The sequence below is a fragment of the Chenopodium album genome, chromosome 20, assembly GCF_948465745.1.
Source record: "Chenopodium album chromosome 20, dcCheAlbu1.1, whole genome shotgun sequence".
NCBI lineage: Eukaryota > Viridiplantae > Streptophyta > Magnoliopsida > Caryophyllales > Amaranthaceae > Chenopodium > Chenopodium album.
In genome coordinates this window covers 39,535,413-39,561,960 of record NC_137853.1, presented here as the reverse complement: position 1 = coordinate 39,561,960, position 26,548 = coordinate 39,535,413, and the positions used below count along the sequence as shown (strand labels likewise).

Sequence of the window (26,548 nt, the reverse complement as noted above, 5' to 3'; positions counted from 1 at the left end):
TTTGAAATAATGGTGTATGTTTAATTAGTGTATGTAATATTGGGATGTTTATTTTTATTTTTTTGAAACAATGATGTATGTTTAATTAGTGTATTGCTATTCCACCACTTTCGTAGTTCCTTTTGTGGATTGTGTTATATGATCTATTAGCTTGTAATATTTGGGAATTGAATAAACATAACATCTCTATGAGATGAGGATTTACATGTTTTGCTAAAATTCTCACTCCGTTCTTATTTTTAAACCAACTCTTCACCCGTTTAAAATTAAGGTGATTGAGTTGAATATTTCAAGATAATATATACTTTCTTTGTCTCTATTTTTTCACATTGAAATTGTTAAGTTAAATTTAAAAACTTTGACTGTAAATTTCTACTGTATTGATTTATAAGAGGTGATATAATCAAATGGGGTCTTGTTGCATTCTTCTCATTATATACTGTAGTTTATTAATATCAATTTTTTATGTATACTTTTTCCGCATATAGAAATGAAGTTGTATACTATATTTTAAGAAGCGTTTTGAATACGGTGAAAAATCAAATACTTCGTATGGAAAAAAAAATGGAAATATGCATGGGAATTGGGGAGTAGTACACAAAACAAATAAAGCACAAAAAAAAATATAAAGTAAAATAAACCATTTACCTTGCAAATTATTTGCACAACCTAATAACCAGCCATACAATTATACATGAGAGTGATGAGACATAATTTAAGCAAAATTTACAAGCTACTAGCAAACAAAACTATTAAAGGCTTGCACCATGCAAGCTCTTTTGTGCTTCATTTTCTATTCACTGTAAGTCCAATGATTTATATGAAGATCAAACGAAAAAGATATAAAGCTCACACCATGCAAAATACAGGATCGAAAACCTCTATGAGCAATACTCTCGTCTCATAGGGTGTTATCTTATTAATATAGCTAACAAAATAATTAGACATAAGAAAGAAAAAAAAAAAATACAAGCTAGTTACTAGGAAACACAACTATTATACGAAAACAAAGAAAAAAGCCTAGATAAAATGAAGTAGTAAGACTTGGCTCTTAGAACAGATAGATATGAAGCCCTGCATCCGCAACCTTTTCAATTTCTCCCAAGCCTTCTTTGTGCTGACCTCTTCACTCTTGTGCCAAAATCAATTTAGGGTGTGCCAAAATCAATTCCCAAGTACTTCGCCAAAATTACTCAATAAATTAATTGGGCATTAAAACTAATAATTATACTTTTGTCATATTTTTGAATTGAGTTGTGACTCTTGTGAGGCCTAATAACCTGTCATAATTATACATGAGAGTGATGAGACATAATTTTAGCATAATTTACAAGCTACTAGCAAACAAAACTATTGAAGGCTTGCACCATGCAAACTCTTTCATGTTTCATTTTCCATTCACCTACTGTAAGTCCAATGATTTACATGAAGATCAAACGAGAAAGATATAAAGCTCACACCATGCAAAATACCGGATCGAAAATCTCTATGAGCAATACTCTCATCTCATAGGGTGTTATCTTATTAATATAGCTAACAAAATATTACATGTTAGACATAAGGGGAAAAGAAATACAAGCTATTTACTAGGAAACACAACTATTAAAACACACATTATACAGTAACAAAGGAAAAAGCCTAGATAAAATGAAGTAATAAGACATTGCTCTTATAACAGATCGATATGAAGCCCTGCATCTGCCTACATCTGTAGCTTTTTCAATTTCTCCCAAGCCTTCTTTGTGCTGACCTATTTACTCTTGTTTTCTTCCTCGATCTCCTCCCAAAAGTCTCCGTAAACCAATCATGATGTCGATCAGCCACGTATATCTTCCCAATGACATAGCCAATTATAAATCCACTTACACACCCTAATGATCTGATGATCCAATCAATCAGCTCAGTATCCTCTTCAAGCACCTCATCATCTGCAGCTTTTTGTGGTGATGATAGTGGCACGGTGTCTTTCTTGCACTTCTCAGACAATGGAGCTCCACACAATGCCAAGTTCCCAGCAAAAGAACTATTGTCAAAAGTGTTGAATTGTTCTCCTTCAGGTATTGGTCCAACTAGACGATTGTGTGATACATTGAAGACCTCAAGAAAGTTTAGTACTATCAACTCTCTGGGGACCACTCCTGAAAGCTTGTTTTGAGAAAGGTCTAAGGACTCAAGGTCTGTAATGTTGGCTAGAGAAGATGGGATACCACCAACTAGATTGTTGTTGGATAGATTAAGTGCTTGCAATCCTCTAAGATTCCCAAATATCTTTGGGATTCCACCAGTGAACTTATTGCTTGAGAAATCAATGACTCGCAATACAGTCAATATCTTTGTGTAAAATGTTTCACTCCCCTTATTTGTAATAGTGACACCGTAATTGTATTTCTCACCATAGAACCCATAGTCATTATACCCAATCCTAAAATAAAACCTAAAAAAAGAGTTGGATGAGTTTGACAAGTTTTCAGTTGAAACTGTCATTGCAACCAAACTTTGAAGATACCTAGATGGTAAGTTACCAGATAGAGAATTACATGACAAGTCAAATATACGCAAGTGATGAAAATCATGAACTGTTGAACTAAGCAATGGAGTTGTTATCTTCCCATGGAAATGGTTATGCCTCATGACAAGAACTTGCAACTTGGGAAGACTTCTTAACCACGATGGAAAAGTGTCATTAATACGATTTCTTCCTATGTCAAGTACCTCAAGAAAAGTACAATTGACTAAGGACTTCGGGAGCTTTCCCTCAAATCGATTTTTGCTTAAATTGATCATTTTTAAATTGCATGATTTTGGAAACATTTGAGGAATGGCACCACTAAATTTATTGCCTTGTATGTTTAATACTTGCAATGAATCACTAAGATGATGACTAATGCAACTTGGAATCTTGCCCATAAGATTGTTTTTAGATAAGTCAAGGAAAACCAAAGATGTTGCATGACATATATGACTAGGAAGAACTCCATCAAAATGATTGTTTGAGACTTGATAAACTTGTGTGGAGCTTGGAGGTGTTGGAAGTTGCCCTCTTAACTTGTTGTCATTGAGATCCAGCATTTGCAAATTATACCATGGGATGAAAATTAGAGGTTGTTCAAAACCCGTCAAAAGATTATTAGAAAGGTTCAAGATCAAGAGATTCTCTCTAGTTGTGTTTACAAACCATTGTGGAATATCACCTTTGATTTTGTTCCCTGAGAGAGATAATACTTTTAGCTCACCTTGAGAATGTAGGAACTCTGGGAATTCAGTCAAGTTGCATGAATCAAGATCTAGAATCTCTAACTGTAAAAGAGATGAATTGGTGTTTAGATCTCGAGGAAAGGTTAAGCTAACACCAGTCAACATTAAATTACGGAGATTTGGGAGTTTCAAAAATGAATCAAATTTGGCAACTGAGTCCCTAAATGACAATAATAATGTGCTAAGATTCACAAGTTTAGAAATCCAGGATGGGATTGGACCTTGAAACTGATTACCATATAGCTCTAAGATGTGTAATTGGGTTAGGTTCACAAACCAATTTGGTAGTGTGCCTGTTAAAAAGTTTTTGCTAAGATCCAAAAGATTGAGTCTAGTAGAGTTACACAAAGGTAAAATGTCATTGCCTAAATTCATTTGGCTAAGACATAGCTTAGTGAGTGAGTTTAGCTTAGGCAACCAAGATTTCAATATTCTAGCATTCCCAACATTTGGCATGTCTGAAAGACTTAAGAAAGTAAGGCTCGTTAAGTTCATGATAGAATCAGGAAGGTCATTGCTAAAATAATTGCGGGCTAGGTTTAGAACAGTGAGATTTGTCAAATTACCTATTGAAGATGGAATTTTTCCATAGAATTCACTTTCTTGCAAGTCCAATTCAGTCAAAGAAACAAGATTTCCAAGCGATGCTGGCAACTCTCCTGAAAATTTTGTTCCATCAACGTATAATATACGAAGAGGACTGTAAGAATAAAATTCAGGAATATATCCTCCTAATTTAGGATTGAAAGTCAATGACACTACTTCAAGATTTGGTAAGTAAAAAATATTTGTTGGGAATCCACCTAACAAATTGCAGTAGTTCATTGAAATAGCCTTTAAAGAAGTTCGGTTGCTTAAGATGAGAGGTACCTTAGATGATATATCAACCCTATCTAGATAAATATGGGTTAAACTACTCAAATTATAAACCAACTTCTTTAGACTCAAATCATTAAGTTTCAGATCTAACTCCTCATTAACAACCATAGGATTGCCATTAAAGGAAAGATCAAGAAGAGAAAGATGGGACAATGTCGAAATTGCTAATGGTATTTGGCCACTGAAAACTGACTTGGAGAGATTGAGATGTGTGAGCTTGTACAGACGACCAATTTCAGAGGGGATTTGAGAATAATTGAAGTTATTATAAGAAAGATCAAGCTCACGGAGATGACTAAGGCTGAAAAGGGTGGTGTTGTAAGGGAAGGTGCCGTAAAGGCAACTACTACTAAGGTCGAGTCCAATGACATGACCCGTCTTCTCATTGCACTTGACACCATCCCACCTACAACAATCACCCCTTATAGTTGCATTTTCAAAATGATATGATTCATCATGCCATGATTTCACCTTTGGATATGCAAAAGCAACATGAGATGATTCAGGGCAATCAAGACGTAAGCTTTTCTTAAAATGAAGCAATGCAACCTTCTCATGATCATGGCACAATGGTTTCGATTGCTGCAAGGAAGGGAGATTAGAATTATTAGCAACTGCTAGAAAATTGATAAAAGGTAGTGGAAAATATACGATTACTAGAAGCATGTATTTAAAGCATCCCAAACCCATTGTTATAAAATTGTATATCTGATTTTGTGAGTGAGGAATTTTTTTCACTGGCACATAACAACAGAGATGAGAGTAGCTTTTATAGGCATAGACGGTCACTTGGTTGAATGTACATATGGTGATCATGATACTTGAAGCTAAGGATCAAAAGTCTACTAACGGGAAAGACGGGGCTTAGCATTTGACAAAAAACAATGATGATGACTTCTTTTTAGAGATGACAATAGTACAAGTTGACGTTTATTTACAAAGGAACTAGAATCGTAAATCCTCTAATCTTTTTTTAAATTCCACTAATATATACTCGTATATTCAAAGAAAGTAACAGCATTCTCTAGGCTGTATCATTAGCTACTTTTGTTAAACCTCAATCTTTCTGAAACAGTTTTTTCTATCCATATTTAAGGCAATAAAATTCCTTGTATATATCTAATCGCTCACAAAAGTTCGTTATGGGGTCAAACCTCTATGAGCCTCAACGTAGATCATCCCCGCTATTCTACTATAACTAGAGAGCAAAGATTATAGGTACTGCCATATTGGGTATCTTTTGCTCTGAACTAGTCAACATTGTTTCATAATAGTTTTCCAAAGGCCAAAAATTTCCACAATTCAAATTCGCTAGTAATAACATCTTCTGAATCATGAAAAGAGTCAAACGTTTAGAATGGGGCGAAGAATTTTCTAACAATGAATCCTAGTCAATGGACTAATAGTGTCTAATCAGATATGACGCGTATGGAATTTATTTTATTTTTCATTCATAGGCAACTTGTATGATGTGTATGGTATAATTTAGGCATCAATTCCTCAATATAAATTGTTAGGAATAAGTTAAGGCTAATCGTCACAGGCCACATCAGGTATATCTCATGGAAAATACGACACCAATCTAGTGCACGTATGAATGCAACAAAAACCATAGAATATCATCTTTATATATCGGCTAAATAATACACATAGCATAACTTTATATAATAAATAGAGTGGGGAGCTGATAGCACACAACAATCTGCATATATATATATATATATATATATATATATATATATATATATATATATATATATATATATATATATATATATATATATATATATATATATATATATATAAAAGAGAGAGAGAGAGAGGAAAACATCAAGTGTTCCATGGAAATAATTGGAGTTGCTATACCTTAATCGGAACGAATTTTCAAGGCCAACTTTCAATCAATTCCACCAAACTCTTTGAAAATTTATGGAGTCTCCAAAAATCAAGCAAATATGCAAAGTATGATCTCAACTTGACTTAGATTTGTCAAGCAACAACTCCAGTCCTTGCCCGTCTTGGTGCTTCTTTACGAGTTTTGGATTTGAGTGAATAATTATATTTTTCCAACGACCAGGAATTTCCACAATCCAAATTAGCTAACGTCTTTGACAATTATAAGAGACAAAGGTGAACAATAGGGCAATTAATAACTATTTCAACAATGTCCAATCCTTGTCGATGAACAACTAGTGTTCTATCAAATAGGCAATGCAAGATGAATGATGTGTGTGGAATTTACGCTATTATTCATTGACTAACGTGCCAAGAAAAATTCGACAATTTCATGGTAATTCGATCAAGAAAGCTTACATAGTCATTACTCTATAGTGTAGTCAGCTACTCATCAGCTTGTTTAGCTTGATCAATTGACCAAGTGATCAAATTTTTTTTTTTTTTAGCATTGCAACGTTGCTAATTGTACAATTTCCAAAAACCTACAGTAAAAGCGAGAACGATTTCCCATAGAAGACTAGCTACTTTGCCAAAAGGCCCAAAATCAGGCATCAATTCGTGAAGAAATCCGAGCAATTAGTACATATTTTTTGCTGTTGGTGCATTTTGAAGACACATAATTAGTAATAGAAACAGAGTAGATAACATAATTAAGTACTACGTAGTAAAGTATTAAGATGTTAGCAATAATAAGTTTGGATAAATGTCACAATTCAGGTATTACATCTCATGGAAAATGCACCACTAATCTTACTCGTGGTTAAATTATGCTAATCCTCAAGAAAATTAATCATTGATGTCCAAATCAGAATTTAGCACAGATTAACTAGTGTACAAATATATCATCTTATTTATTAACCCAATATACATACTATAGTGGGGAAGTGATAGCAAACACTTAGACACATAAAGAAGAAAAAGGAAAATCCCTGGTTAACTACTGATGCTATAACAACACTTGATGCTGAAAGCAAAAGGCGGTCACATCTACGAGTTCACCAGTTTCTCCTGCGCCTTGGTGTGGATCTCCTCGCTTTTGCGTTTGTCTTCCTCCTTTTAAAGGTCTTGATAAACCATTGATGAAGCTTATCAACTACATAGACTGTCCCGAGGACAAAACCAATTGTAAACCCACTTACACCCCCTACGGATATGATAAGCCAGTCAATGAACTTGTAATACTCTTCCGTTTCCTCCTCTGTTGGTGATGAAGGCAATGAGTCTATGTTCTCGCACGAATCAAGTACTGGTGCACCACAAGGGTTAGCCAAAGGATGCCCACATAATGCTAAATTCCCATAATAAGAGCTTTCATCAAATGTGCTAAATTGATTTCCTTGAGGAATTGGTCCTACGAGTCGATTGTGAGAGACATTGAAGTCCTCAAGAAATTTTATCTGTGTCAGCTCATGAGGGATCTTACCTGAGAGCATGTTTTGAGAAAGGTCCAACATCTCAAGATATGTGATATTACCCAACGATGATGGAATACAACCAACAAGTTTGTTGTTGGATAAATTAAGTGACACAAGATCAACAAAACTCCCAATCGATTCAGGAATTCTACCAGTTAATTTGTTGCTTGAGAAATCAATTGCATAGAAATAAGTATTGTGGAATTCAACAAATAAACCTTTGAAGCTTACACCAACATATCCGTAGTCCTCATTGTGGATCATTGATGAGGCACAAAATGACATATATGTTCTGTAATCAGTGTCGTCCGATGGATCCAAGGATGGTTCCTTCGAAAGTTTCAAAGCAAGCCAATTTTGAAAATATTTAGCAGGTAACTCGCCAGTAAAAAAATTAGAAGACAGGTCAAATATACGCAGGCAATGAACACGACCAATAACTGGAGTTGTTATACTTCCATGAAAGTTGTTTTGCCTAATGCTAAGAACCACCAGCTTTTGAAGGCTTCCTAACCATGATGGGAATGTATCATTTATACGATTTGCTCCAACGTGAAGTACTTGAAGCATTGAACAATTGACCAATGACTTTGGGAGCTTACCTTCTAACTGATTTTGTCCTAAATTAATGTATTCCAATTGACATGATGTTGGGAATGTATCAGGGATATTACCACCAAAACTATTATTTCGTAAGTTCAAAACATGTAAAGAGACACCAAGTGTGCCACCAATGCAGCTCGGGATCTTTCCACTGAAGGCGTTGTTAGATAGGTCAAGGTGGAACATAGAGTTTGCATTGCAAATCTGCTTAGGAATAACACCATAAAATTGATTACCTGATAAATCTAAGGTACCTAATTGGGTAAGCTGTATTAGGTAACGAAGGTCACCACTAAAATCATTGTCATTAAGAGCTAGATAGGTGAGTTTAGTAAGGTTACCTAGTGAAGGTGGAATTGATCCGGAGAACTTACACGAACTCAGGTTAAGAACATTTAAGGAACCAAGATTTCCAAGTGAAGTTGGCAGTCCTCCAAAAAATGCTGTATAACTCAGACTTAAATGTTTAAGATGGCTGCTAGACTGAAAATCAGGAAGATGGCCTTGGAGCCCCAAATTATACTCTAATACAACTTTCTCGAGATTTGGTGATTGTAACAGACTTGTTGGGAATTTACCAACTAGACTGCAGTTGCGAAGAGTAACAACTTTTAGCAAAGTTTGATTGCTTAAGAAAAAGGGCACCGGAGACTGTATGTGAACATTGTCAAGGTGGAGTTGAATCAAAAAAGTTAAATTGCGAAGCAACTTCTCTAGGCTTAACAGATAAAGGCCATCATTATAAGAAAGATCGAGAACAGAGAGGCTAGACAGTTTTGAAATTTCTCTAGGAATTCGGCCCCCTAAACCCGATTTAGAGAGGTTGAGGCTTGTTAACTTGTACAGGAGACCAATGTCTGAAGGTATTTCAGAATAGTTGAAATGATTATCGGCAAGATTGATCTCTAAGAGGTGATCAAGTGAAAAAAGTGAGCTATTAAGAGGGAAGGTGCCATAAAGGCAGCTACTACTAAGGTTAAGGCCAATGACATGACCCGTCTCCTCGTTACACTTGACACCATCCCACCTGCAGCAATCACCACTAACAGCTGCATTTTCAAAATGATGATCTGATACATCATGCCAAGATTCCACCTTTGGATATGCAGAGTGGGATTTTGAGTTTGTGCAATCGAGAAGAAAGGTACGCTTGAAACCAAGCAATGCAAACTTCTCAATATCATGGCAAAGTGGTTTTGTTTGATGCAAGGAAGGGGGGTCAGAAGTAGCAAGCACCAAAAAATCGATAAAAAGTACAGCAAAAGAAAGTAAGAGAATCATGTATGTAGACCAGTGAAAAGGCATGGTGATGTTAGGTGTATATCTGATTTTGTGAGGGAGGAATTTTAATTGGCAAATAACAGAAGAAATGTGAATTTTAGCATAGACAGTAACTTAGCTAGTTTGAATTTATAGTGAGGACACTCGAGGTTAAGGATTACATGACGAGTCCACTAGAGGAAAAGACAGGGCATAGCACTTGCCACAAAACATTGAAAACGAAATCGTGAAGAGAAGAAAAGGAAAGAGCGAACTAACCAAACAGAAGTAGACTTGATTTATCTCCTGAGATGACTATAGACTATAGTACAAGTTGGACCAACACAAACCAGACGTTAATTTACAAAGAACATAAAAATATCAATCCTTATCTTTTTATATCCACAAATATATGCAAAGTAACAACATTACTATATCATTAGCTACTCTTGTATAATTGTATGCAACATGTACTTCCTTAAAGAAACAATATTGTGAGACAATTTTTTCTATCCATTTTAAGTACTTACTCCGTTTCAAATTATTTGCAACAATTAGACATAGACCACATAGTGACATAGTAGATAGATCTTGAGATATTGGGCATCTTTTGCTTTGAATTTATCAACATTGTTTCCTTTCAAGACATTTCCAAAGACCAAAAATTTCCACAATCCAATTAGCTAATAATATCTTCTGAAATTATTCAAAAGAAAGAAAGGTGAAGAACGGGGGCTAAGAATTTCTAACAATGTCAATCCTTGTCGATAGACTAATACTACGTAGTTTTTTATCAATTCAAATAGGAAAGTTGTATAATAGCGTGTGAAATTCATGTATTTATTCATTTACGTACTCCCTCCGTCTCTTAATACAAAGCTTTTTTTTAGCATTTATTACTCCCATAATAAAAAGAAAGAGGCTTTTAATTTAGGGATAGAGGGTGTACCGATTTTTTTAAAAGAATATAGGTTTAAGCCTGCTAGGCTGCTAGCTGAATTTGAAGAATATACAAACACATGAACTGAATGATAAGCAAGAAAGTCATGAATTTTTAGATCAAGAAAGCTTCAACTAGTCATTACTCAGCTTATTTAGCTTGAGCGAATGATAAAGTCTCTATAGCTAAATCCAAACACCTTCGGTAAAATTGAGAGTGATTTCCAAAAATTGGGCATAAATTGTAAGAAGACTACTTTGCAAAAAATTGGGCATCAATTCGTGATTAAATTCGAGCAAATGAGCAATTAGTACCGAAATTTCACTAACATTGCAAATTAAACACAAACAAATAATTATAGAACAGATTAATTATTAGATAAAAAAAAAAAAAAAAAAGTAGTAAAACAAACTAGACACAAACTGTAGGAATAAGTTTTAAAAAAAGATCACAAGACTCACAGCAGGTATATATCATGGAAAATGCACCAGTAATTTATATGAGCATCAGAAACTAGACGAAAACAGAATATAGGATTCTGCTCAGAACAATCTCGCTTTCACATAATCTGAAAATAATCCATCTTTTACCCCATCAGAGTTTATGAACGGATTAAATTAGGGATTTTTTTTTTCTGGAAATCGACAATTATATTCCAAGTGATATTTAGTGGGTATAGAAATTGAAAATGGTGACTGAAATTCATGGGGTTTTAATGGGGAAAAGGCATTGAAAACTCGAGGAAAGGGGGGTGGCATTGGCTCCGGCAGGGAAGGGGGGTTGATTCAGGTTGGGGATCGGGGAAGAGGTTATGGGAAAAAGGCTGAAAGGGGTATGTTATAATTTATTTAATTTTTTTTTAATTATTTCTCTTTTTTTTTTGGTTTTTTTTTTTTTTTTTTTTAAAAAAAAAATAATGACATATAACCTTCAAAAATCGGTCAGGGACTTATCTAAGGACCTGTTCACGTTTACTTAATTTCAGTTCAGTTCAGCTCCAATCGGTTTAGTTCAGCTCTTAATTTCCCTCTCACATAAAATATTCATTTCAGCTAAATTCAGTTCAGTTTAGCTCCAATCAGTTCAGTTCAGTTCAGCTCAGTTCAGTATATATGAACATGCCCTAAGAAGATGGGAGTAAAAAATCGGATTGTTTTCATATTTCGCAAAGCACAAAGGCAGAATTGTTTTGAATAGAATTGACAAACGTGAGATTGTTTTTTTTTTTTAATTTATATAACCTTCAAAAACCGGTCAACGGACTTAAATCTATCTTCCTTTATATTTGTTTAAGGGGAGTAAGGGTAATTATTAGTTTGTTAGCCTTAGATTTTAGAGAGGTAACAGATGCGTGGAAACCATTACCCTTGAGTAATGATAATTGTTACTCAAACCTTCCAACCAAACACTCAGGGCTTGTTTGGCATAGTTTTTCGTTTTTAGTTTTCTGTTTTTTTGAAAACAAAAAACCAAAAACAGGAAACAAGAAAAAGGCGTTTTTACTTTTTTGTTGCCAGTTTTCAAAATTATCATAATTTTAATAAATTTGACTATTTTTTTATTTATTATATGACATATATCATATGATTTTGAAATATAAAAAACCAAAAAACAGATAATCACAATGATGTCAAACGAACCCTTAATAACGGTAATGGTTTATTTGAATTCGTTTCCAATCAAAAAACACTCCAACCAAACATGCTTTGTGTATAAGACTATGTTTTTATTCGTTAACAACTTAATTGACATACCAAATTATTGATTCCTTCCTGGATTTTAAGTGGTACTCCTACATTATCTCTACTTGCAAACAAATGTAATACCCCAAATTGTCAATATGTAATACTTTGTAGGTGATACCCCCTATTATAAAATTATCAATAATACCCCCAAATTATCAAATTTACAAAAAATTATCAATTTTTCTAGACTTTATGTATGTCCAATATCAAGTTGCTATACACCATCAGATTAACAAAAAATCATCGAATTTTCTAGACTTTATATACAAATATCATAGTTGCTGCAATAAATAATAATAATTACTGTGTATTGCATGTAATGTCATGCTTGCATTAAAAGGACAACAAATCTATCTATAATAACCGACACATACAATACAAATAAGCAACACATTTCAAGAAAAATAAAATGAGCTACAACCCGTTCGTTGAACGGGCCAAAAGGCTAGTTAACAATAACAAGTACTTCCTAATACAAGATATGTGCCACGTGGCACCTTTCACATATATTAGAAATATGTCACATCATCATAATATGCCACATCATCCATTCATCCATTGAAATATGAATATGAATGAACATGTTTCAATTGCAATAAAAATGTTTATGACAAGGTTTGAACACAAGACCAATGACAAATAAAGTAATGTTATTACCATCTTTGCTATCTTTACATTGTGCTTCATATTCAATAATAATACAATGAATATTTTAATTTGTACTTTACAAGACATCAATTTGAGAGCGTTTATTTAATTTCATTAGTTATTATTGTCCACTTATTTTTTGTAATTATATAGTTTATGATTTTATAGGCCAAATAATATATGTATTGATATTCAAAGCAAAATCCGGTGCATCGCCCGGGGCCACACACTAGTTAACTGGGCATTAAAACTAACAATTATACTATTAATTATACTATTGTCATATTTTTGAATTGAGTTGTGAGGCCTAATATTCTAATAACCTGCCATAATTATACATGAGAGTGATCGATGAGACATAATTTTAACAAAATTTACAAGCTACTACCAAACAAAACTATTAAAGGCATGCACCATGCAAACTCTTTCTTTTTTCATTTTCTGTTCACTGTAAGTCCAATGATTTATATGAAGATCAAACGAGAAAGATATAAAGCTCACACCATGCAAAACACCGGATCGAAAACCTCTATGAGCAATACTCTCGTCTCATAGGGTGTTATCTTATTAATATAGCTAACAAAATATTACATGTTAGACATAAGAAAAAAAATATATATAAGCTATTTACTAGGAAACACAACTATTACACAGAAACAAAGGAAAAAGCCTAGATAAAATGAAGCAGTAACACTTGGCTCTTAGAACAGATAGATATGAAGCCCTGCATCCGCAACCTTTTCAATTTCTCCCAAGCCTTCTTTGTAATGACCTCTTCACTCTTGTTTTCTTCCTCGATCTCCTCCCAAAAGTCTCTATAAACCAATCATGATGTCGATCAGCCACGTATATCTTCCCAATAACATAGCCAATTATAAATCCACTAACACACCCCAATGATCTTATGATCCAATCAATCAGCTCGGTATCCTCTTTATCATTTGTCAATTGTTGTGGTGGTGATAGTGGCCCGGAGTCTTTCTTGCACTTCTCAGACAATGGAGCTCCACACAATGCAAAGTTCCTAGCAAAAGAACTGTTGTCAAAAGTATTGAATTGTTCTCCTTCAGGTATTGGTCCAACTAGACGATTATGGGATACATTGAAGACCTCAAGAAAGTTTAGCACTATCAACTCCCTAGGGATCACTCCTGAAAGCATGTTTTGCGAAAGGTCTAATGACTCGAGGCCTGTAATGTTGGCTAGAGAAGATGGGATACCACCATCAAGATTGTTATTGGATAGATTAAGTGCCTGAAGTCCTCTAAGATTCCCAATGTCCTTCGGGATTCTACCAGTGAACTTATTGCTTGAGAAATCAATGACTCGCAATACAGTCAATATCTTTGTGTAAAATGTTTCACTCCCCTTATTTGTCATGGTGACAACGTAATTGTATTTCTCATCATAAAACGCATAGTCACTATAACCAATCCGGTAATAAAACCTAAAAAAAGAGTTGGATGAGTCTGACAAGTTTTCAGTTGAAACTGTCATTGCAACCAAGCTTTGAAGATACCTAGATGGTAAGTTACCAGATAAATAATTACATGACAGGTCAAATATACGCAAGCGATGAAAATCATGAACCGTTGGACTAGGCAATGGAGTTGTTATTTTCCCATGGAAATGGTTATGCCTCAGGACAAGAACTTGCAACTTAGGAAGACTTCTTAACCATGATGGAAAAGTGTCATTAATACGATTTCTTCCTATGTCAAGTACCTCAAGCAGCGTACAATTGACTAAGGACTTCGGGAGCTTGCCCTCAAACCGATTTTTGCTTAAATTGATCATTTTTAAATTGCATGACTTTGAGAACATTTGAGGAATGACACCACTAAATTTATTGCCTTGTATGTTTAATACTTGCAATGAATCACTAATAGGATGACTAATGCAACTTGGAATCTTGCCCGTAAGATTGTTTTTAGATAAGTCAAGGTAAACTAAAGATTTTGCATGACAAATATGACTGGGAAGAACTCCATAAAATTGATTGTTTGAGACTTGATAAACTTGTGTGGAGTTAGGAGGAGTAGGAAGTGGCCCTCTTAACTTGTTGTCATTGAGATCCAGTATTTCTAAATTGTACCATGGGATGAAAACTAAGGGTTCTTCAAAACCCGTTAATAGATTGTTAGAAAGGTTTAAGAGCAAGAGATTCTCTCTAGTTGTGTTTACAAACCATTGCGGAATATCACCTTTGATTTTGTTCCCCGAGAGAAATAGTGATTTTAGCTCACCTTGATAACGTATGAACTCTGGGAATTCAGTTAAGTTGCATGATTCAAGACCTAGAATCCGAATCTTCAAAAGAGATGAATTACTGATGGTACTTAGATCTCGAGGAAAGGTTAAGCTAACACCGGTCAACAACAAAGCACGGAGATTTGGGAGTTCCAAAAATGAATCAAACTTGGCAACTGATGAGTCCCTAAATGACAATAATAATACAATAAGATTGACAAGTTTAGAAATCCAGGATGGGATTGGACCTTGAAACTGATTGCCATATAGCTCTAACATGCGCAATCGGGTTAGATTTACAAACCAACTTGGTAGTGTGCCTGTTAACAAGTTGTTGTTAAGATCCAAAAGAGTGAGCCTAGTAGAGTTACACACAAAAGGTAAAATGTCATTGCCTAAATTCATTTGGCTAAGACGTAGATGAGTGAGTGAGTTTAGCTTAGGCAACCAAGATTTCAATATTCTAGCATTCCCAACATTTGGCATGTCTGAAAGACCTAAGAAAGTAAGGCTCGTTAAGTTCATGATGGAATCAGGAAGGTCATTGCTAAAAAAATTGCGGGCTAGGTTTAGAACAGTGAGATTTGTCAAATTACCAATTGAAGATGGAATTTTTCCATAGAATTCACTTTCTTGCAAGTCCAATTCAGTCAAAGAAACAAGATTTCCAAGCGATGCTGGCAACTCCCCTGAAAATCTTGTTGCATCAACGTATAAAACACGAAGAGGACTGTTAGAATAAAATTCAGGAAAATATCCTCCTAATTTAGGATTGAATTTCAATGAAACTACTTCAAGATTTGGTAACTGGAAAATATTTGCTGGGAATTCACCCAACAAATTGCAGTAGTTCATTGAAATAGCCTTTAAAGAAGTTCGGTTGCTTAAGATGAGGGGTACCTCAGATGATATATCAACCCTATCTAGATAAAGATGGGTTAAACTACTCAAATTATAAACCAACTTCTTTAGACTCAAATCATTAAGTTTCAAATCTAACTCCTCATCGACAACTATAGGATTGTCATTAAAGGAAAGATCAAGAAGAGAAAGATGGGACAATGTCGAAATTGCTAATGGTATTTGGCCACTGAAAACTGACTTGGAGAGATTGAGATGTGTGAGCTTGTACAGACGACCAATTTCAGAGGGGATTTGAGAATAATTGAAGTTATTATAAGAAAGATCAAGCTCACGGAGATGACTAAGGCTGAAAAGGGTGTTGTTGTGAGGGATGGTGCCGTAAAGGCAGCTGCTACTAAGGTTGAGGCCAATCACATGACCCGTTTCCTCATTGCACTTGACACCATCCCACCTACAGCAATCACAACTTACAGTTGCATTTTTTGAATCATCATGCCATGATTTCACCTTTGGATATGCAAAGGCAGCATAAGATGATGCAGAGCAATTAAGAAGAAAGCTTTGCTTGAAACGAAGCAATGCAATCTTCTCATGATCATGGCACAATGGCTTACGATTTTGCACATAGGGAAATTTCGAATCAGCAAACACGAAGAAATCAGTGACAAGTAAAGCAAAAGATAAAACTAAAAGGAATATGTAAGTAATACACAACCCAAAACCCATGGTAATATTAATATCAGTGTTTATTTGATTTTGTAGTGAGAAACTTTTTTTTTTTTTGACAAGACTGAAGACATAAGTGTGGCTTTTATAATTGTAAATGGTCGCTTTAATGTACATTTAGGAAAATTCCCTGTTTCTCATGGTGAGAAACGAAATTGTTTCTCATGGGGGCATTTTCGTGAATAAATCAACAACTTTTTCAATATTGTGGGCTCAACAATTGAATAAAGTTGAACAAGTTGTTGATTTATTCACAAAAATGCCACCATGAGAAACTGGGGCATCCTCTATATAAAATTAAATGTTACTGTAATAAAAACTCAATATTCCAATAATATACATGCATTAAGATAAATCCAACAATTTATTTATTAACATTTTATTTTATAAAATAGAAATAAAAGATGTGCTAATCATTTTGATACAGCAGAAGTAACTTGGTATTGACGAAATGAACGTGAAGAACTGTGGTACGGGAAAAGCTGAATTGTCTAACAATAATCAATTTTAAATTTTTCTCTGCTTGGACAAATAGTCTTGAATCATTTAGGCAAATAAATAGTTTTGTATACTTGATTACTTGTATAATCGTATGATGTCTATGCAAGAGTTGTGTTTTTTATTCGCTAACTTGACGTACTAACTTATTGATTCCATCGTGCATTTTAAGGTAGTACATGTCTACTTGCAAAACAAATTGATTAATAGTCCCCACTCCCCAACTCCCAACAAAACAAATTAAATGCAATCGTTAATAAGTTTCGCCACCGGTGAAAAAATGATTGAAGCATACATTGAAAAGTTTGTGTTTGGGGACCAAGTTTTTTTTAACTTTGTGTTTGGGGTTAGGGTGCTTCCGGCCAATAAAATGTATTCCCTGAGCTTTAGGATGAGGGCAAAGAATTTTCTAACAATGCTCAATCCTTGTCGATGGACAAATAGTGTTTGTTCAAATACGGAGTTGTTGGCAAGCTTTATGATGCGTGTAGAATTTGTTTTTTTTTTTTATTCAACAACGCACCAAAATATTTCTAAATATGCACTATAGGTTTAAGCCTGCTATTTCAAGAAAATCCAAACACATGAACCGAATGATAAGCAAGAAATTCATGAAATTGTTAATCAAGAAGAAAGCTTAAGTAGTTATTACTCATTAGTGTAGTCGGCTACTCAGCTTGTTTAGTTTACAATAGTTGTAATAAAAAATTAGAAACAAAGTAGATAACAAAAGCAGCACAATAATGTTAGGAATAAGTTTTGATAAAATGTCACAGGTCACAGCAGGAATATATCATGGAAAAATGAAAATTGCACCAGTAATCTAAATGAGCATCATAGAAAAGTAGAAAACAGTAAAAAGTTTAAAACACTATGAAAAATTTAGCTAATATAAACATCAGAGACGAGATGAAAAACAGGGCAAAGAATTGTCTATATGATTGGAGATATAGTCTTTAATCAAATAAGCAAATTATTTAATACTGGTGTACGATAAGTGTATAGAACTTTATGCTATTAATTACTCATTAACAACTTGACGTACCAAATTATTGATTCCTTCATGCATTTTAAGTACTGTAGTACATTATTTCTACCTGCAAAACAAAACGAAACAAAACAAATTTATTACTCCTTAGTAGTCCTACCCTATATTATAAAATCATGAAATCCTAATACAAAACAAACACAAGTAATCATAAATAATCTACAAGCTACTAGCAAACAGCCAAACAATACTATATAAAGCTCACACCATGCAAACTACTCTTTCATGTTTAATTTTCTCTTCACTGTTAGTCCAAAGGTTTATATTGAATATCAAATGAGAAAGATATAAAGCTCACATCATGCAAAACAACAGGGGATTGAATCCTCTATGAGCAATACTCTAGTCTCATAGGGTGCTATCTTATTCATATAGCTAGCAAAATATTACATGACATAACACTGGATAATACAAAAGATAGACATAAGCAAAAAATACTATACTAGGAAACAAAAAGATAGGAAGCCTTGCAACTACAACTTTTTCAATTTCTCCTGAGCCTTTGTGTTGACCTCCTCATCACTCTTTTTTTCGGCCTCGTTGTCCTTCCAAAAGTCTCCATAAACCAATCATGATGTCGATCAGCCACGTATATCTTCCCAATGACATAGCCGATTATAAACCCACTTACACACCCCAATGATCTGATGATCCAATCAATCAACTCAGTATCCTCTTCATCATTTGTTGCGTTTTGTGGTGATGATGGAATGGAGTCTTTCTTGCATTTCTTAGACAATGGAGCTCCACACAATGCCAAGTTCCCAGCAAAAGAACTATTGTCAAAAGTATTGAATTGTTCTCCTTCAGGTATTGGTCCAACTAGACAATTGTGTGAAACATTGAAGACCTCAAGAAAGTTTAGCATTGTCAACTCTTGAGGGATTGGTCCTGAAAGAATGTTTTGAGAAAGATCTAAGGACTCGAGGCCTGTAATGTTGGATAGAGAAAATGGGATGCCACCAACAAGATTGTTGTTGGATAGATTAAGTGCCTGAAGTCCTCTAAGATTTCCAATGTCCTTCGGGATTCTACCTGTGAACTTATTGCTTGAGAAATCAATGACTCGCAATACAGTCAATATCTTTGTGTATAATGTTTCACTCCCCTTGTTTGTTATGGTGACAACATAATTGTATTTCTCATCAAAAAACCACATCATTCGACTTTCCATATAATACATTTGAAAAAAAGATCTGGATGAGTTTGAGGAGTTTTCAGTTGAAACTGTCATTGCAACCCAACTTTGAAAATAATCAGATGGTAACTTACCGGTAAGATAATTATCCGACATATCAATTATACGCAGCCTGTGAAAATCATTACCAGCTGAACCAGGGGACGGGGTTGTTATCTTCCCGTAGAAGTTGTTATGCCTCAGGATAAGAACTTGCAACATTGGCATACTTCCTAACCATGATGGAAAAGTATCATTTATACCATTGCTTCCGACATCAAGCACCTCAAGCAAAGTACAATTCACTAATGATTTTGGGAGATTACCCTCAAATCTATTTTGGCTTAAATTAATCATTTTCAATTTACATGAGTTTGAAAATGTTGGAGGAATGGCACCACTAAATTTATTGCCTCGTGCATTTAAAACTTGCAAAGAATTACTAAGTTGATGGCCAATGCAGCTTGGAATCCCGCCCATAAGATTGTTTTGAGACAAGTCAAGATAGACTAAAGAAGTTGCACGACATATATGATGGGGAAGAATTCCATGGAAATGATTATTTGAGACTTGATATACTAGCATGGAATTCGGAGGAGTTGGAAGTGGCTAAACATGGGCACGGGCCGTGCCCGTGCCGCCGCGGGCCGTGCCTGGCCGTGCCGGGGTGGCGGCCGTGCCGTGCCGTGCCGTGCCGGCTCCGCGGCGGGCCGTGCCGTGCCGTGCCTGAAATTGGCACACCCCAGCCCACGGCACGGCACGGCCCACGTGCCTAGCGGGCCGTGCCGTGCCGGGCCGCGGGCCAAACCGTGCCGACCTTAATTTATTTTTTATTTTTTTTTTTTAAAAAAAAAAAATAAATGTTAAAAAAAAACGAATTAAAAACAAAAATGCATATAATAAAAAAAAAAAATACTAGTGCGATAATCCGAAAACACAAAAAATTGAAGAATAACTTATTTTATTATATGACGGTAGCCGGTACGACCGTACGAATGTACGATAATTCAATAATACAAAATTACAAAATAAGTAATGATAATTAAAAATCGTACAACAGTGTATGAATATTGAATAACTTCATTTATTATACGGAATACGAAGTTCGATAATACAAAAAGAATACAATAGTGTATAATGTAAATATGTAATCATGTAATTATTATTGGTCGTCTTCGTCTTCGCCTTCGTCTTCGCCTTCGTCTTCATCTTCGTCTTCGTCTCCTAGAGGTTCAAGTTCATCCGCCAATTGAGTGGATTGAGAACTAAAAGAAGTCGACGTTCCTTCATCGTCGTCGTTTTGTGCATAAGTACGATCTTGAGAACGAGTTTCGGCATCCAACCAATCCTTGAAGCAAACACACATTTCAAGTGTTTCGGGTTTTAGTCTTGTTCTTCTATCGTCTAGAACTCTTCCCGACGCACTAAAAGCTCTTTCGGAAGCAACGGAGGAGACTTGGATAGCAAAAATATCACGAGCCATTGCCGACAAAATTGGATGTTTCACGGCTTGTGATTTCCACCAATCGAGGATGTCGAGGCCAAACTTCTCTTCATCGTCCATGCCTTTCATGAAGTCGTAACTTAAGTACATTTGCAACTCCGAAACATCGCTTTGAGTTCTCCTAGATGATGATGATTCTGTACCTGAATACTTAGACATCAAGTTAGCAGCTTGTGCAAATAAACCTTTGGCCCGTTTACTTACATTTTTGGATGTTTGAGAAGGGGCAAATCGAGACACGGTTCCATATTTACTTTCATAAACATTATATAAATTAAAAAACTCATCCGTCACCTTATTCTTAAAAGTTTCAACATCATCTTCAAAATTCATGTTACTATAATAAATATCAATTAATAAAAAGGTGCCATCATATTTTTGTCTAGGATCTAAAATGGAAGCAAAAATATAAATCTTAGGAATATCGGTGTAATATTTACGCCATTTATCCTCCATGGATGGAAGATATCCACGATAAACATGTTCTGATCGGTGTTCCGCAAAAAGTTGTGCAAGTAAACATGCATTGCTAAGAAAAGAATGAGCACAAGGATTATATACAGAAGAAAAACAATGTGTCATACCATATAGTAATTGTAAAAACTGCATATATTTTTCACAATTAGCCCAATCATCTTCAAGTAAAGCATTTTGTGGATATTTCATATTATAAAAAAGTGTTAAATGAACCTTGTACTCGATTGCCCGACTCAACATTTCATAGGTGGAGTTCCACCTAGTTGGACAATCCGGTGCTATTTTTATGGTTTTAATCCGTTGTTGCCTGCAAAAACCTTTCCATTCTTGATATCTCATGTTAGAGCTATTAATAGTGCAAATAGCACTCCGTATTTTGTGATAAAATGGACCAATTGCTTGTGTTCCATCCTTCACACACAAGTTAAGAACATGACAAATGCATCTAACATGAAGTGCTTCTCCATCTAATACTAAATCGGTTAATTGGGGTTTAACCAAATTCGCACTATATGTCATAGAAGTTGCGTTATCGAAAGTCATAGACATGATTTTATCCCTAAGACTATATGCATCAATAGCTTCCATTAAATGATGTGAAATGTTAAGACCGGTATGAGGGTATTCAAGCATTTTGAAATGAATGATGCGTTTTTGTAACATCCACTCATTATCTAACCAATGACAAGTAACACATAAATAGTGAAGTCCGTACCCACCATCCCATGCATCGGCGGTTAAAGAAACTCTACAAGGAAGATTAGCTAATTCATTTACTAATTTCAATTTGTACTCTAGATAAGTCTTCATGGCAGCAGATCGAACGGTTTTTCGGGACATTTTTTTGTGTTTTGGTTGTAGTGCTCGGTTAATATAGTTGTTGAAGGCATCATTTTCGGCGAAAAGAAAAGGTTGTTCTGCATGTACAAGCATTCTCCCAAGTTCATCCCTATCTCTCTCGTAATTGTAAATGAAACCTTGTGGATGGAATTGAGAAATTTTAGGTTGGGTTGGATCACTAGATGGTCCACCACATTTTTTTGTATGCCTAGTAAGGTGTCCCGTCCCTCCCTTGGTATCGGCCGAGAAAATTTTACCACAAGTCCGACACTTGCATTTTTTTCCATCTTTACTTAATTGATAATGTACCCAACATCCACTCTTTCTTTTGGTTTGAGCAAAATCCTCTTCGGTACACCACTCTAATATGTTAGGATTATGGGTGGATGGTTCACTCGACCCGCAAGCTTGTGTTTGGCTACCTTGGGAAGGAGGAGGAGGAGGAAAAGGAAATTCATATTGTTGAAATTGGGTTTGTTGAAATTGGGTCCAAGGAGCCATATCATCCATTTGTTCTTGCCCTCCCGTGTTTTGGGGATGAAAGAAAGGGGTGGAAGTGTTTGGAAAGGGCATGTTAGGAGAGGGAAAGGGCATGTTAGGGGGGGGCATAGACATTGAAGTGTTTGGGTTTGGTGATTCCCTACGTGTTGACTTGGCTTTTCTAGAGGAGGAGGAAACGTTCGGGTTTGATGCCATGATTAATTAATAATAATAACACAACTAACAATAACAAAGTAACAATTAACAACAATGAGATCAATGAGAATTAATTAGTAAGTAGTTTTTATATAAATTAAATTTTCAAAAATAATTATAATAATAGTAGATTACTTGGATCAATGAGATCCCAGGTAGGAGAGGTTAGGAGCGACGTTGTCCAGAGCCCAAATCCCGCCTTAGACAGATTTCAACAATCCAAATAACCCACAATTAAAATAGAAAGTAGTTTTTATATAATTAAGTAGTTCCAATAATAATAATAATAATAATAATAATAATAATAATAATAATAATAATAATAATAATAATAATAATAATAGTAATAATGATAATAAATTAATAATAGTAACAATAACAATAACAATAACAATAACAAATTAAAATAAAGTTGAGTTAGATCTTACAATGACGCTTCAATGCTTTCCCAAATTTATAATTTCCCGAATTTTTAATTTCCCGAATGTAAATATAACAATTTTTTTTTTTTTTTTTTTTTTGGTAGTAGACTAGTACAAGTAATAATAGTAAAAATGTAAAATTTATAAGAGAGTAGGAATTTTTTTTTTCTTTTCACAAAAGAGAGGAAGATTGTATGTTTTTTAGGAATTTGAGAATTGAGAATTTGGGAGTAAGAAAATTAGAGAATAAGAGAGAAGAGATGAGTTGATGAATTGTGAAAATTTTGGAGGAAAATATGAGGTATTTATAGGGGATTTGGGTGGGAAATGGGGTGGAAAATATGGCCGTTTATAGCTGTTGGAAAACGGCCATAAACGGCCATATTCCAACGGCACGGGCCGTGCCGTGCCGTGCCGTGCCTGGCCGTGCCGGGCCGTGCCTGGCCGTGCCGGGCCGTGCCACGTGCCGTGCCGGCGGGTCGTGCCGGCGTGCCGGCCCACGTGCCGGCCACCGTGCCGCCCGCCGTGCCACGGGCCGTGCCCGTGCCGGTCCCAAAAAATTTGTTCACGGCACGGCCCACGGCACGCCGGCGTGCCGCCGTGCCGTGCCGTGCCGGCCACCGTGCCCGTGCCGGGCCGTGCCGGAGTCGTGCCGGGCCCGTGCCGCCCGCGTGCCGGCACGGCCCGTGCCCATCTTTAGAAGTGGCCCTCACATTTTATTATCACTAAGATCTAACATTAGCAAATTATGCCATGATAGAAACATCTGAGGCTGCTCGAAACCTATTAAAAGGTTATTAGAAAGGTTTAACAACAATAGATTTTCCCTAGTTGTGTTCACAAACCATTGTGGGATATTTCCCGTGATGTTGTTTCCCCAAAGAGACAATTGTCTTAATTCGTCTTGATAACGTAAGAATTTTGGGAATTCAGTCAAGTTGCATGATTCAAAAAACAAACCCTCGATGGCCTGGAACTTCAAAAGAGATGAATTGGTACTTATATTTTGAGAAAATGTGAGGCTACCACCAGTCAATACTATAAGACGAAGATTTGGGAGCATGAAAAATTGATGAAACTTGCCAACTGTGCCCCTAAAAGACAAACTCAATGAGACAAGATTATTTAGGTTAGAAATCCAGGCTGGGATTGGACCTTGCAAGTGATTACCTTGTAAGTAAAAGTATTCTAATTGGGTTAGATTTATGAACCAATTAGGAAGTGGGCCTGTTAACAAGTTGTTTTTAAGGTCCAAATAAATGAGTCTAGTAAAGTTAGACAGAGTAGGCAGAATTTCATTTCCTAAATTCATTTGGCAAAGTTTTAGTTCTTTAAGTGAATTTAGCTTAGGCAACCAAGATTTCAATATTCCAGCAGTACCAACATCCATCATGTTTGAAAGATATAACTCATTAAGGCGTGTTAGGTTCATGGTAGAGTGAGGGAGTTCACTGAAATCATTGTTAAAAAGGCCGAGTATGGTGAGGTTTGTCAAGTTACCAATTGAGGATGGAATTTTCCCGGAGAATTCACAACTTTGCAGATGTAGAATACTCAAGGATTCAAGAATTCCAAGTGAATCTGGCAATTCTCCTGAAAATTTTGTCCCCGCTAGAGATAAAGCACGAAGAGGACAATTGGGATGAAAATCAGGAAGATATCCTCCTAGTTCGGGATTAAAAGTCAAGAAAATTTCTTCAAGTTTTGGTAGCCAGAAAATACTTGGTGGCAATTCACCCAATAGATTACATAACATAAGGGAGATAGCTATTAGGGAAGTTCGGTTGCTTAAGCTAAGAGGTACCTTAGATGATATGTCAACTTTGTCAAGTTGGAGATGGGTTAAACGACTTAAGTTATTAAACAACCTCTCTAGACTCAAATCATTAAGTTTCAGATTTAACTTCTCATTGAAACCTGTAAGATATCCATTATAGGAAAGATCAAGAAGAGATAGGCTTGACAGTCTTGAAATTTCTGGTGGAATTTGACCACTTAAAACTGAATAGGAGAGGTTGAGGTGTGTGAGCTTGTACATACGACCAATGTTAGAGGGGATTTGAGAGTAGTTGAAGTTATTATAAGAAAGATCAAGCTCACGGAGATGATTAAGGCTGAAAAGGGTGCTGTTACGAGAGAAGGTGCCATAAAGGCAACTGCTACTAAGGTTGAGGCCAATCACATGACCCGTCTCCTCATTGCACTTGACACCATCCCACCTACAGCAATCACCACTTACAGTGGCATTTTCCGCATGATGAATATCTAATTCATCGTGCCATGATTTCACCTTTGGATATGTGAAATCAGAAAATGATGTGGAGCAATCAAGAAGAAAGCTATGCTTAAAATGAAGCAATGCAATCTTTTCTTGATCATGGCACAGTGGCTTCGATTGCTGCAAGGAAGGCTGGTTAGAATTAACAAGCATGGAAAAATCGAAAACAAGTATTGAAAGAGTAAAAACTAAAAAAAGCATGTATGTAAAGCATCCCAAACCCATTGTGATATTTCTGATTTTGTGAGTAAATAATTTTTTTCCTGGCAAATAACAAAGAAATGAGTGGCTTTTATAGCCATAGACAGTCACTTGGTTGAATGCACATATAGTGAAGATACTTGAAGCTAAGGATCACAATTGACAAGTCTACTAACGAGGAAGACGGGGCATAGCATTTGTCACAAAACATTGAAAAACCGAAACCATCTAGAGAAGAAAAGGAAAGAACAAAACAGAGACTTGACTTCTCTTTGGAGACGTCAATATTACAAGGTGGAGCAACTCAAACCAGACGTTTATTTACAAATAATCTAGAAATGTTAATCCTGTAATTAATTTTTTTTTTTTTTTTTTTTTTCATTTCCACTAATATATGCAAAGAAAGTAAGAGTACTATTTAGGCTTTATCATTTGCTACTTATGTAAAACATGATTCCGCCTTAATCTTTTTGAAATAGTATTTTATATCCATATTCAAGGCAATAAGTTCCTTGTGTACATTCTAATGGCTTAAAAAAGTTATGAATTCAGGGCTCAGACAATGTAGATCACCCCCTGCTACTCTGCGAGCTAGAGAGCAAAGATGATAGATACTGAGATATTGCTCTAAAACTAGTCAACATTGTTCCTTTTGGGAACCAATGATATCACCTACGTAGTTTTCCAAATGCCAATAATTTCCACAATCAAAATTAGCTAGTAGTAATGACATCTTCTGAATTTTCAAAAGAGACAAACGTTCAGAATTGCCAAATTAGCTTGCCCTGCCACCTAGGATTGCAAAGCTATTCTTCCTTCTAGTTAATTTATACCACAATGGTTAAGCTAATTAGCATTTAGATTTT

The 26,548-nt window shown here is 35.5% G+C and overlaps 3 protein-coding genes across 3 annotated transcripts; all 3 read right to left on the bottom strand.

Moving 5' to 3' along the window:
• Nucleotides 1-1,719: 1,719 nt before the first annotated feature.
• LOC145597218 (receptor-like protein 6) lies at nucleotides 1,720-4,824 on the bottom strand. The gene has a single exon (XM_081653369.1). It carries the CDS (start codon nucleotides 4,822-4,824, stop codon nucleotides 1,720-1,722), a length of 3,105 nt encoding a protein of 1,034 aa, XP_081509495.1.
• An 8,618-nt stretch (nucleotides 4,825-13,442) lies between these two features.
• LOC145597217 (receptor-like protein 6) lies at nucleotides 13,443-16,541 on the bottom strand. Its single transcript, XM_081653368.1, has one exon. It carries the CDS (start codon nucleotides 16,539-16,541, stop codon nucleotides 13,443-13,445), a length of 3,099 nt encoding a protein of 1,032 aa, XP_081509494.1.
• Nucleotides 16,542-18,571: 2,030 nt separating this feature from the next.
• Nucleotides 18,572-25,553, bottom strand: LOC145597216 (receptor-like protein 6). Its single transcript, XM_081653367.1, has 2 exons — nucleotides 23,917-25,553; nucleotides 18,572-19,607 (listed from the first exon to the last, which is right to left on the bottom strand). The coding sequence occupies exons 1-2, from the start codon at nucleotides 25,239-25,241 to the stop codon at nucleotides 18,572-18,574; spliced, it is 2,361 nt and encodes a 786-aa protein (XP_081509493.1). The 5' UTR covers nucleotides 25,242-25,553.
• Between the last annotated feature and the right edge of the window lie 995 nt (nucleotides 25,554-26,548).